The sequence below is a fragment of the Gavialis gangeticus genome, unplaced genomic scaffold, assembly GCF_001723915.1.
Source record: "Gavialis gangeticus isolate Ggan-Ray unplaced genomic scaffold, GavGan_comp1, whole genome shotgun sequence".
Classification (NCBI taxonomy): domain Eukaryota; kingdom Metazoa; phylum Chordata; order Crocodylia; family Gavialidae; genus Gavialis; species Gavialis gangeticus.
The window spans coordinates 74,605,349-74,619,238 of NW_017729022.1; the positions used below are offsets into that span (position 1 = coordinate 74,605,349).

At 42.9% G+C, this 13,890-nt stretch overlaps 1 protein-coding gene across 2 annotated transcripts in view; it reads right to left on the bottom strand.

Moving 5' to 3' along the window:
* TRIM24 (tripartite motif containing 24) overlaps nt 1-13,890 on the bottom strand; it is a 76,297-nt gene that overhangs the window by 53,546 nt on the left and 8,861 nt on the right. For both annotated transcript variants that reach the window (XR_002096903.1, XM_019515397.1), the window contains exon 2: nt 10,865-11,012. Coding sequence is in view for 1 of the 2 variants with exons in the window: in XM_019515397.1 (XP_019370942.1) it covers nt 10,865-11,012 (148 nt within the window). In the remaining variant the exon portion in view is untranslated. The remainder of the gene's footprint in view (nt 1-10,864; nt 11,013-13,890) is intronic.

The window sequence follows — 13,890 nt, forward strand, 5'->3', positions numbered from 1 at the left end:
CCCAAAGGGCAGGAAGTCAGCTGGGGTCATAGGATCCCAGCATGAATAGCATCCAATTTGCTCTGGAAGGTGTTCAATGTAGGTGCTTGAACCACCTCCGATGGCAGGCTGTTCCAGACCTTGGGGGCTCAGACAGTAAAGAAATTCTTCCTTATGTCCAGCCTGAAACGGTCTTGTAGTAGTTTATGACTGGTTGACCTTGTCATGCCTTGGGGTGCTCTGGTGAACAAACGTTCCCCCAGATCCTGGTGGTCACAGCTGATAAACTTATAGGTGGCCATCAGATCGCCCCTGAGCCTGTGCTTTTCCAGGCTAAAGAGCCCCATGGCTCTCAGCCTGTCATGGTAAGGTCTGTTTTCCTGACCTCTGATCATGTGCGCAGCTCTGCTCTGGACTCTCTCAAGCTTCTCCACATCCTTTTTGAATTGTGGAGCCCCAAACTGGATGCAATACTCCAGCTGCATAAAGCTAAATTTTTTTACTAGGAAATTTCTTGAATAAAAACCTAATCTGGAAACTAATATTCAAGATAAAGGAATTAAGGAATTAAATTGGAAAATGTATTAGATAAAAACTTTATCTGGCAATTAATTTTGCACATGTGAAAACTGGAATGCAACAAATCCAGAATTAAATGAAGACCTCTATATCTACACAAGAAACTTGGATGGAAAAAGGAGACTAATGGGAAGAGGAATGTACACTACTACACAGTTCAGAAATCCTTATCTTCCCACATCATTTTGAATCATGGGTAACCAAAAAAAGAGAGAGAACTGTTGGAAATTCACAAGCAACTCTTATCTAAAAATTTGCATGGCCAATGTGTGGCACCTATCACCTCAGGTTAAGAAAAATGTACTTATTCATTTTGTGACAAAAAGGTGGGCCTAAGCCTACTGATGGTCATTGTTCAGAGAATTATCCTTTTGACTAATTGGAAAGAATTATTCAACCTCAGCAGATTGAAAAGACTCATTTTATAAGGACTATTTTGTGAGAAGTTCCAGCTGAAAGTGACCTGAACTCTAGAAGTCTCCTGTCCATAGAAGTCTTAAGTAAAATGTTCTTCAACTGAAAAATAATCCATAAGGATTGTTGCTAAGAATTGACAAATAGACACTTATACTGTATCAGTGTTTCCCAACTTTTTTGATTCTACGGCACTTACATGGCCTTTTTTCCATCCCAGAGCACACTGGCCGGATGTGGAGTGGGGGTGGGGGGGAAGGCAGGCAGGCAGGCAGAGGGAGGGGAGTGGTGGTACGCAGCCAGCTGGGGCATGGTGGCAGTGCAGGGTCGCAGTGGTGGCATTAGCTAGAGCCACACCCTGCCAGAAGCCACGCCCCTCTACATTCCACGGCGCACCTGTTAACGTCTGACTGCACGCTGGTTGGGAAATGCTGCTGTATCAAAAAGCAAGCAAGCTAGACTGTCCATGAAAATGGCATCTATGTTGGCATATGGTTCCAGGTTCTTTAAGCTATGGTCTTCTCTGCAGAAAATCTGGAGGAAATGTGATATAAAAACCAGGAAGTAACAGAAAGAGAACTTGACATTAAGAATGTGTGTGTGCGCGTGCGCAGTTCCCCCTTTCCCTTCCTGAGTTTCATAGTAGCTTTCTTTTTCTAACTACACAGAAAAGAGTGGGTGATACGCAGACTCACTTGAATAGAAGTGTGTTATAGAAGCACAACAATAAAAGCATTGGAAAGCAATTCAAAAGGCCTCTTTTCAAAAGGAGTTCTCTGGTCAACAACTCCATTGGAGAACCCATACCGTTAAATCAAAACTAGCTTTGATTCCCATGCACTTGATCTTAGTCAAAAGACGATGAAGGAAAGACCAGTCAACCTTAATGACGGAAAAAAAACCTGTGCTCTTCCCAGACTGGATTTTCGGAGAGGCCTTATTAACTTCTCTTTCTGTCAAAGTACAACCACAAAACCAGATTTCTCAAAAGATTCCAAGGAAATGAATTTCTTTCACCATTTCAGCGTAAGCAGGTTGTAGCTTGTAAAAAGGCAAGTAACTGGCACAAGTGGTATGTATCCCCCAATCTCTGAATAACCCAAAGTTTGTTGGGTACTTTGGCACTGCAGGATAGAAAGGACCTCTACTAAGGAAAAGATAGGTGGCCAGAATGGAAATAAAAATGAAGAGACAGAACCTAAGTAGTATATGCAGTAGCTAGCAGCACACAGAACAGCATGGTGGAATGAGAACATTAAAACATTACTCAAATAGCACCAGTCAATGCTGCAGCACTGAAGTAGCTAGGATACCAGAATTTAGAGATTTCCTTAAAATGTTTCAAGTGGCAAGAACACCCAGCTTGAAGCAGAAAGAAAAGAACCCTTGAGGGAGTTTCTGAAGAAATCCGTCACAGAACATGGAGTCAAAAGATGGTGAGCATTTTCTATTCACCCGCAAAAGGAACTGAAGGCAGATTTACCCTGGAAATATAAGAGAAACCACATGCCTACTTCCAAGACCTAATAAGGCAAACAAATTCAATCCCTCTAAGCCTGAAAAGGCAGTAAATTCTTATTACAGAGGATCAACTCCAAAGCTTGGTAGCTCTACACTAAATGTCAACGAATGGATAACTCAGTCAAAATTGCACTGGTTTCAAGGAGCTTTAAGTATGGTATAGGATAATTCAGGGGAACAATAATGGGAATATTTCCCTTTTTCTGGTCTGATTTCAACAAGTGACTTCAGTAGTAAAGGAAATTATTTATGCATTTATCTCTATGTTACAAACATGCTGTCTGTGTTCCACTTCTGACTTGCAAGCACCCTGTGCAATGGATATGAAAACATTTTAGGTAGTAGTGTTTACTACTTGCACTAGCTCAGCTCTGTCCTCAAGCGTCACTTTACCAAGGGCATGAAAAACGGCAGAGCAAGCAACTTGCCCTAAGTTCCTTTGCAACTGCCAGAACCATGTTAACATGGCTTGATTGTAGTAGGGCAATAGGACAGGATTTGTCAGACATAACATCTTGAACATCTTCAGTTAGAAACAGGTAAGCAAATTCCCCTTCGAGTGCTTGTCTGTGGTCATGTCTACATGTGTATTTAGGCATACCTAAATGTAATATGTATTACTTTAATGTGCATTAAGGCTAGTTAGGCTCACGTCGACATGTGTACACATTAAAGCAGTCCATGAACTGACATGGGACTAAAGTTAGTCCCAAGTCAGTCCATACACAGTGTTAATGTGCCTTAATGAGTCTACATATGCGTTAATGCACTTTAGCTGTTTGCACCTAAATTTGATACCTGCTTTTGTAGGTATCAAATTTAGGCGTGAATAGCCTCAAATCACCATTTTTAAGGTGCATTAAGGGTGTCCACTTGTAGATGTGTACCCTTAATGTCCCTTAAATTGAGCTAAAGTGTCTTAAATCGGCACAAGTAGACGCGCCCTGTATGCTCCATTTCTGATCATTCATAGGCAATCAACCAAAAAAAAAGGAGAGTATTGCAAATTATACAACCCTCCCCCCACATGCATCCCTATCTAAGCATCTGAAGAAGATGGCTGCACAATAAAAAGCAGTAAAACTATTGTTGTTACTCCAAGTAGCTACCTTTCTTATGTCATTTAAAGAAGTATCCCAAAGGAAACTGCAGAGATGGGCTACAGGATGGTAGAAAGTGACCTAAGATGCCCCAAAAGTTTCTAATTTAGTTTTCATGCTAATTTAATGCAACCCAATACCTGTTTTTGTAATTTACCAGGCTGAAACCCTTTGACCTTTCAGTAACAGAAAACCAAAACCATACCAAAAGGAAAACCAAAATCCTATTGGCTATTTTAAATGACTTACTTTATTAAAGTAAAAGGAGAGTCTGAAGGATATTTAGGTGCCAGTCCAACTGCCCCTATAGGTTTGGTATCTGCTATGTCAATAACAGCTTATAAAGTGTCCTAGCTGTCAACTGACCCTCCATGATCAAAATCATATATTCATTTCAATGCTCAGAAAAACATTTAAATACTCAGCAGCTTAATGCAGTTGAAGCAGTCATGGTGAGAAAGATCTGGATAATTTGCTACATGAAACTGAAAGCTGACAAAAATGTCTGTTTCCTTTTTTTGAAGGTTTAACCTCTTCAATTACTTATCTTTGAGAATGGTTTTGAAAGACTGGCCTATTAAGTTGCAGCAACGACTTAAGTGAGTAGGACAAATGAGAATAAAAAACATTCAAACTCTACACCTGCAACCTGATACCTTTCTTTCAGCTTTCTTTAGTTGATGTTAATGAAGCTGAATCTGCCACAATGATTGAGGTGGTTCTGTTTTGCTTTCATTTTGGGCACAGCATGCCCATCAGGCGATCATGATGTTGCTCTGAATTGTACTGGAATCCCTATAGCTTCAAGCATTCATCACAATTTTTAGCATAACTTCCAGTAATCTGAGAGATTTGGGAAGAGGTACTACAGCTCTGAAGGACATACATCATCTCAGGACAAGGCACATCTTGCTTTGTCGACTGAAGTAGATAAGACAATATGATATGCTTAAGCATCTACAGTTGAGCAACAGGTAGATCTTACTGAAAAGATGGTCTAGCTCAGGAAGCAGACTTCAAATTATGTTTGGAGTATTCCTATCAAGGTTTCATCACTTAGGATGCTACTAAAATAAGGGGTTTAAGAAAGGAACGCTCAGGAAATAAGACAGAAAGCCACCATTAGTATTCAAAAAGAGAGAAAACCATCGTGTCACGGAAAAAACCCCAAAACTAAAAACAGGGATGGAAGGAACTTGTGAGTTATCTAACTTATCTCCAAGCCACAAAGCAGGGTCAGTTATACCTAAAATAGGGCTGTATAACTTTCAAGTGGCCAGGAACCGCACACCCCATAGGCCATACCAGTGGGGGCTTCACACTCTGCAGGCCAGATCAAGGTGAGCCACAGCCTCCCTGGACACTTACCTCAAAAATACCCTCCCAACACTGCACCTTGTGCCCATGACCCTTCCCCACAATTGCATCACATGCCTGAGACCATATGTGTGGGTGCCCACTGCTGCACTGAGCTCCTGTGCTTTCCCCAACCCACCCCATTGTACCACATGCCCCAAAATCACCACGCATTGCCACACTCCCTTGCCCTCTGGGCTGGAGGCAGGAAGCAGCAGCCAGAGGAGGGAGGGGAAGCCCAGAGACTCCAACTGCTCTTGCAGCCAGAGCAAAACAACAGCAACCAGGCAGGAGCTCAGAGTCTGCCTGTTAACCCTTCACAGACATCATATGGCCCACAGGCCACCAGTTGGATAGCCCTGACCTAAAACATTCCTAAGAAATGCTTTAGCCTGCTCTTAGAACCCCCAGAAGGAGATTCCACAACATCCTAAGGTAACCTATTCCAGTAGGCAATTATTTTTACAATAGGGTTAAATATTTGGGTGGGGCTTAAGAAATATGTGATGGGGGGCAAAAAGTACTTTCTAAATCTCCCTCTCTGCAGTTTATGCCCTAACTACTACTACTAATTTCCAGTGGACTGTGACTACCTTCAAGTTAAAACTAGGGGTGCACTGATAAAGATTTTTTGAGCTGATACTGATGGCTGATTATTGACCAGTCATATAGGCTGATACCCGTCTGATTGACAATATGCAGCCAGCTTGTAAGTCCGTGGGGGAAATGGGCATTGGGGGGCAGGTAGAGGCTGCCACAGTGATGGAGGGAGTGGGGCTGATACAGACAATGCATAGCTCAGGTGGGGCAGAGTGTGGGATAGAGCTGTGGGTGGCTTATCCAGGAAGTGCAGGGGGGCAGAGACAGCTCTCACTGCTGTGTGCACCCCAGGGGAGGCATGGGAGGAATGTGCCCGCTGGATCTGTGTACGGGGCGAGGGCGGGCTACCTGTTGTATGCTTGGGGCTGGGGCTGTGCCAGCCTCTTCCCAGTGGCAGGGCAGGGCAGGGCTAGGTCTGCACTTGAGCCAGGCGGAGATGGGGCAGGTGGGAGTGGTGCTGGGGGGGACTACAGCCACCCCCAAATTTGCCATAGCCCCCCTGTAGCTCCCCCTCTCCCAGCACTACCCCCACCTGTCTGTTCCAAGCACAGCCTGTCCCCCCACTGGGAAGAGGCTGGCGCAACTCCGGACCCAAGTGAACAGGAGGTAGCCTGTCCTTGCCCTGTGCGCAGATCCAGGGGGCACATGAGCTAGATGCCTCCCCTGGGGTGTACGCAGCATCCAGGAACTGTGCCCTCTCCCCCCCCAATGCCCACCAGACAAGCCACCTGCAGCTCTGTCCCACTCCCTCCCTCACTGTGGGGGCCTTGATCTGTCCCCCCCCTCACACCCTTCCCCCCCACAGACTTACCGGCCAGAAGCTGCTCTCCAAGCTGCCAGGCTGCATTCCTGGACATGTGCATGCTGCAACTACTGTGTTCATGTACATGGCATTTATTGGCAACATTATCAGCCACATCAGCCAGAAAAGGCTGACTGCTGATAATGTCAATTTTCCTTTTATTGGTGCCGATACGATATGGACTGATGTATCGCTGCACCTCTACTTAAAACTACTTTCTTTACAGTAACCCTTAATAGATTTGAAGCTGTCTCCTCCCTCTTTCTCTAAACTAGTCAAGTCCAATTCTTCCAAGCTTTCCACACAATTCACAAGACCTCTGATATTTTCCCCCCTCTCTTCTACACTTTCTCCAAGCAATCTGCATCTTTCTTGAAGTACCAAAAACTGACATGTCAATCCATCCAAGACTTTGCTAGTACTTCAGAACTTGGAAAAAATGTTTCACCTGTCTTGCATGTAATATTCCCATTTGTCATTCCCAGCACAGTGCTGGTTTTATTTATTAGCAACAGCACAACACTGCTGACTTACTGTCAATTTGTGATCTACTGTAATAATTAAGTGCTTCTCTGCAGAACTGCTGCCCAACCAGTTCTTTCCCAAATTGTATTTGTACACTTGATTATGCCTGAAGAAAGCAAGTTGAGTTTCATCCCATTTGTTTCAGACTGTTCTGCCAGTTTACCAGGACCATTCTGAATTCTAGTCCTGTCCTCTTAAAACCCTTCCTAGTTTATTTAGAAAATGAAATTTCCACTTCTAAATGATGGATAGACTTTATAAGGGCTTGACAGTTATTACAATAACCCCCCTGGAAAATGTTAAATTAACAGTGTGATGGGATCTGAGAAATCTTATCCCAGATCCCAAAAATTATGTGTACTACCATGTTGGACAGGATGCATGATTGAAAGGATCTGAGATAGCCCCAGCCCATGTGTTGCCAGGTGCCTACACCACAGTGTAAAAAGAGTGTGTGCAGCTGGTAATGGAAAGAACTCCCAGTTCCCAGCTGCATACACCACACTGGGGTACATGCCAGCTACCTGTGCAATGGACAGGGCATCAAGCTGCAGCATGGCTTTAAATGATATTTACCATATTTACAGGAATCCAAGACAAGGTGTGTCCCACCTGCCCCCTCTTTTCCCCCACTATCCAAACAGCGCAGGGGGGAAAAATAAAAGCCTTGTTGTCTGAGATTTAACTACCACCTGCCCTGAGCTGAGCCCCAGGCTGGGGCAGCTTGTGCTGTGAGGGTGGGGGTGTGCATACAGGGGAGCCCCATGGGGGGAGGGGAAAGGGGGAGAGCATGCAGGTGATCGATCCCACCTGTATGGCTTGGGGGAAGCCATACAGGTGGGACTGCTGAGTGTCCTAAAGCTGAAGTAGAGCAGAGCAGAGCAGCAGAAGATAAGTGGCATGGGAGTGCAGGGGTTGGAGGGAGGGGAAACAGGAGCATGCAGCAAAGGGACAAGGTGGGGAAGAGGCAGGCCCTGCTCTTGGGGGATAAATTTATATTTCCATTAATTATATTCTATACATGGAAAATTTAACAAATTTATTTTCCATGTATAAAATCTAATTACTGGGGGAAATCATCTCAAATTTAAAGTCACTTTGGATTCAGATAAATGTGGTAATGTAGAACATCTTTGTAGCTGGTTTGCTATTTTATTATGTCATAAATTGGTCAAATGTGTGGCATCTTACAATTTAACACATTACTCACACCATAAATGTAACGTCTGCCAGTACCCTTTCAATAAGGAAACCCTCTGAAATAATCTTTGGCCTACCCAAAATTGGCTCTGAAGAAACCAAAGGGAGATTCCAAATGAAACAGTAAACCCCTCTGGTACTGTGTAAGCTGGTATCAAACATGAACCAGTGTGTTTCAAGCTTAACGGTCAAGAAATCAAGTGAAAAGACATAATGGGCATCAGTTATGACACCGATAACCCTTGTGTTGAGAATGCTGGGATCAAGCAGGTTGGCACTAAGCTCACAAGCTCGATAACCCTTGTGTTGAGAATGCTGGGATCAAGCAGGTTGGCACTAAGCTCACAAGCTCTGAAAGCACCAATAACAAGTGTGATGGTGACAACAGCTTTAACACCAAACTTAGAGGGTATTTGAACAGAACCCTTTCCACAATCACTGGAGGAACTGAGAAGTAAGATCTCTCTGCTCAGGCAAGAGATGGACCAAAATTTAATCTTTAAATGCTATTTTCTTAATGGGTTGGGGGAATGACTTCTTTCTCTTGGGACTTTTTGAAAAGCTTTTCTACTTTAAGGAACACACAACACCAGCAGAGTCTCCCTATGCCTGACGAAGAGAGTTTGTGCCCAAAAGGTTGCAAAGAACTTTTATCCAACTATTTAGTTGGTCTAATAAAAGATATCGGATTTACCCAAAGAACCTTGTCTGCCTATGTCCTAAGACCAACACGGATACAACCAACAACCCAAACCCACAGACATGAATCCCAATAGGAGACTAAACTGCCTTACAAAGGGAAAAGAATAGAATTCTAAAACCCAGTTTAGCAATAGGTTACTATAGCTACACTAAAACTAATTAAAAAGAAAATGCAAAATAAAACAAGTCATGCCACAATCAGCAAGTGGACATTACCAGCGATCTCCATTCTCTCAGCCAGAACAGTGAGAAGGAACTGAAGGTTTGTTGGTTGCTGTGCAACTTTTTATGTCCTCAGTGAAAAGCACTGCTCCAGAACATCCAAACACACACAACTGAAGTGGCCATATGTAACACAATCACTTGAAAGGCCAGAAGTCGCTATCCAACAGCCGTTCATTTAGCTGTTCTAAATGAGTTAAAAGTTTCATTCCAATTTCTAGTGTATAAGCATCAAGAGCACAGAAAAAAGACTACACAGTGGGTGCTGAATTTGCTTAGCATCTTTGAAGAATCAGATAATCTATATTTTACAAGGGGTGCATCACACGTGCCATTAAGGTGAATTGAAAAATTCAGGCACAGTTTGCACCGAAGAAAACTGCTCCCAGACACAGCATTTACATGTGTGCCCGGGACCACAGCAGTTTGAGCTGGGGTGGACCAGCCCCAGGTTGGTAGGAGGTCCAGGGGGTCAGTCCACAAAGCTCACGTGAAAGGGTCCCAGGCATACAAGATCATCCATAGCATATTGCATTCCAGCTACAACCTCTTCCCCTGAAGCACAGGTTGCTACATTTGTATTCATACAGAACCACATAGATGGACCCAGGTTGTATGATAATTTATTTCATGGTAAAGAGGCAAACTGGGGCTCCAACTACTAATCTGAAACCATTATGTAACAAAAAAAGTTGAGAGAAAACAGTAGAGAAGGCAGAACTAGAGGCAATCAATAGCAGTTATACACATTATTTTTATGATCTCACTGTGAGCCCAGCTGTCCACTTTCAACTCTCCCTGTATCTTAAAAAAATAATTAAGTATCCTAAAAACAGAAGCTCTTAGTTTAGTTTCCAAGATAAGCAGTAAGTTTGAGCACCATCCTTTGGCTATGAAGTACTAGAGAAAGGGTGGGTAAATCTGTGTGACAGCTGCATGAAGCTGAAGAGTGAAATAGAAAAAAAAAGTGCAGGGTGACTTAGCCAAGTTCAAACTAACAAATTAAAATGATAGCAGTAACATGAATTCTAAAGCAAAAAAAAACAAACAAAAAAACCCTCTCCCCTTAGTATTTATTAAGATTTCTACTGATGCCCATGTGTAACACAGTCCCTTAAATTCTTTTAAATAACTTTTTATTAAAATAACAAATTAAAGATTTAAAGACACCTAATTTTGATAAAGCACATTAGCTACTAGTGATACACTTCTTCAATAACAGAACTCCAGAGGACCACAACAAGACCCTATTGATGTTTTCCCTGCTGTGGCTTATTGAAGTAAGTTAAACAATTAACTCCCACAATTTTTTGAGAGCTCTGCCAAGTATTAAAGAACTTCCTCAATGCAGCTGACATGGAAAGTTTAGACAAAAGTCTGTAACCATTTAAGTTAGGTACAGATGTTCAAAAGGCCCAAGGGAATTGATCCAAGTCACATGGGGGAGGGGTTTTGTAATGGTGTAGTTTAGATCAGTAGCTAACAGAACACGCATTGACCCTTTGGTGGGGGAGGCAAATGTTGGACCAGGTTCTGTCATTTTTAAACCAGTCTGTGCACACTGAATTTCTGTTCTGTTATGAGTATAAACTGGTTTCTGATCACTTATACTAATAAAAGGGTAATGTCTCTACCTGGCCTTAGTGTGGAACATCATCAGAATATAGGTGTTTCTCTCTTTACTGGCTCAAGTAACTTTGGAACAAGTTCATACCTATGTTTAATGGCTGGTGAGGGTAGGGTGAGGCAAATGGTGAGCTTCTTTAATTTATATACTTAAACACATATGCAATTAGGGAAGCATGTGGGGTTGAATGAAACTATCCAAGACAGATTTGCACCCAAAGCAAGTAAAATTTGTTACCTGGAGATACTTCCTCTTTCTGTCTGACTGTGTGATCCTTTGTGAATTTAACTCTTTGATGAGCTCTGATACAAGTCTTACACAACCATTCTACACATTCCACACAAAAACCATTTGCTTCTGCATTGTCTTCACAGCTTGTACAGACCTAATAAGAAAAATACAAAAGTCACTAGGAAAAATAAAACATACAGACTGTTGATGTGTCATCTGTTAACTTCTAGATAACAATGAATCAAAAAAGAATAGAACTGCCCCTCCCCACCACAAAACACTCTGCCTAACTGTATCCAAATAACCCTTTTAGTTAAAAGTTCAAAATGACTTTCAAGAAAATAGCCATATACCGTAGTTAATTTTTAAAATAATATTTTCTTGGCCAATTATAAAAAACAAGATATTCCATTCTACTGGACATCATATATATTTAACAACCTATTCTTGTTAAATATTTAGGTACAGAAAGACTAGGTTCATTCTTCATACTTTAGGAACCTCTTTCAATGCATTTTCCAGCGTGGTTATGCTTCTAGGGAAACATCTTGGTAATAAGCACCATGCATCTCTTCATGACTCTCTATGAAGATACTCAATTTAGAACATTAAACTAGAATATAGACACAGCTTTAAATGTTTTTTCTACATAACTCAAGGTAGCAGGCAGCTCGTGAATGCTGAGATGCTAGGGAGGATGAAGAGTCCCACAGGAGCACAGGGGGGTGGTCCCCAGTGTGCTCAGCAGCAGACCCAGAAATGGATCAGATGCACTTCCGGTACACTTCTGGGTCTGCTAGAGGAGTGCAAATAGGGCCCTCCCCTGCACCCTCCCCGGTTCGTTGACAGGTACCTCCTGGGTCTTGGTACCTGGACCACTTCCAGGTTTGCCGCTGAGCACGTCCCCCCCCCACCGCGCTCCTGTGGGAAGCTCAATCTGCCCCACCATCACAGCATTCACAAGCCACACCTGGCACCTCGAGGTATGTAGAAAAAACATTTAAAGCTGGGTCTATGGCCGAATCACTGATTCTCCAAATCAGAATCAAATCTTCAGATTCAGATTCGGCCAAATGGAATCGGGATAGTTATCTGAATCAACAAATTGAATCACTGCCCACATTTTGAGCTGAATCTGAATCGAATACAGTCTGTTCTGCACACCCCTAGCAGCCACCATCAGTTCAACCACTACATTAACTCTGCTCCAAGCAGCAGCTTCAAGCTGCCTAGAGCTCCGACTGGTGGAATTATACTGGTAGGAACAACCATATGTTTCTAATTTAGGAAGAATTCCCAAAAAGAAAACTCTAGAACAGAGGTTCTCTAACTGCAATCTGTGGATCACCACTGGTCCACGAGCTCCATTCAGGTGGTCTGCACAAAGGTGACCTAAGGCTAAAGCTGACGAACATTACACCCGACTTCCCAGAACTTTGCTCAAGAAAACAGCCACATCCATTGCATTAGAAAAGTAAGACTACTGATATTAAAATATGAGTTGTGTGCTTTGATTTGTAGGGGAAAACATGTTTAAGTGGTCTGCCGAGACCCTCAGCAATTTTCAAGTGGCCCACACAAAAAAAAAAAAAAAGTTTGAGAACCACTGCTCTAGAGGACTATTCAATGCCCCAATATTCCAAAATTACTGGCCACACTGGAAAATGTGGAGGAAATTATTAAATTTTATAGAATTAGAAACATTATTCATAATTTGGTTTTGATGCAACCATTCAATAAGTTGCAAAAAATAAATGAGCTATACCTTTATAGTAGTTAGAGTGACTGCCTATAACTAAGGATCTACCAAACTCGCAACTGTGTGATTTTTGTGGAAACCATGATTTTAGGTGGGCTCCATGCTTTTGGCAGGCTCAATGCAACCCCCCCCAAAAAAACAAAACAAACCTCAGCCAAAATCCAAAACAAACAAACAACCCCCCCCATCCCCTAACACTTACAAATAAGAAAAAAAAAGCACATGGGAAGCCCTGCAGTCTTGGAGCATGGGGTGGGGATGCAGGGCTGTCTCTGTAGGGGATGGGGTTATACAAATAATGGAATGAGGAGTGATTCCCAAAATGGGTCAGGGGGAGAGGGATGGAACGGGACAGGGTTGTGAAATGATGGAATGAGGGGCAAGGAAACAAGTGGGAGTGTAGGACTGGAGGCAGGGTTATGCAAATGAAGGATCGGGGCTATGGAAGGGAGGTGGGGTTATGCAAAATGACAGGAAACAGAGACAGGGCTGCTTCCCCCCCCACCTTACCAAATACTCCAAGATCACAGAGCTTCCTGCATGCTTTTCTCCTTGTTGGTAAGTTTATTTCTTCTTTTTTTTGCACCAAGACTGCCAAAAGTGTGGAGCTTGCCACTGGGGGATGGCCTGAAACCTCAGCTTAATCACCCTGGAAGCCAATTAATCTACGCTTAATAAGATTTGAATTAATGCATTCCCTGGGCTTAATCAGGGTAATTAAGATGCAGTTTTGGGCCATGTGGCAATCTGTGGGAAAGGGCAGGACTGCTGGGGCTCCTCAGCCAGAAGTGTGGGGGGCCCTACCGCTCTCAGCCCATGATTATGATGACCTGCTGTATGATCTGCCCATGAAATTGGTTAGCTGCCTCCTCAACTTTGGTAGACCCCTACTTATAACCTGAAAGGGTCCCAGGCATACAAAATCATCCATAGCATATTCCATTCCAGCTACAACCTCTTCCCCTGAAGCACAGGTTGCTACACTTGTATTGATACAGAACCACATAGATGTAACAGTTGCATAACAGCTTGTATTAGTATCATTTTATCATGACCCTCTATGTTAAGGGTCGCCATACAGCTTTTAACCCAGCTCTACTCCATTTGGAAGGCCCCTGTACTATAGGTACTTGCCAAAAACTTTTCATTAGTGTTAGTTATGTCTATGCCTTCTGATGCAGAAGCTTGAATATTACTAGCTCAAGGCATGGTTATGGACACAATAACAGATGATCCACGCCATCACCACAAAGCGTAAGGGGAACTTGGAGTA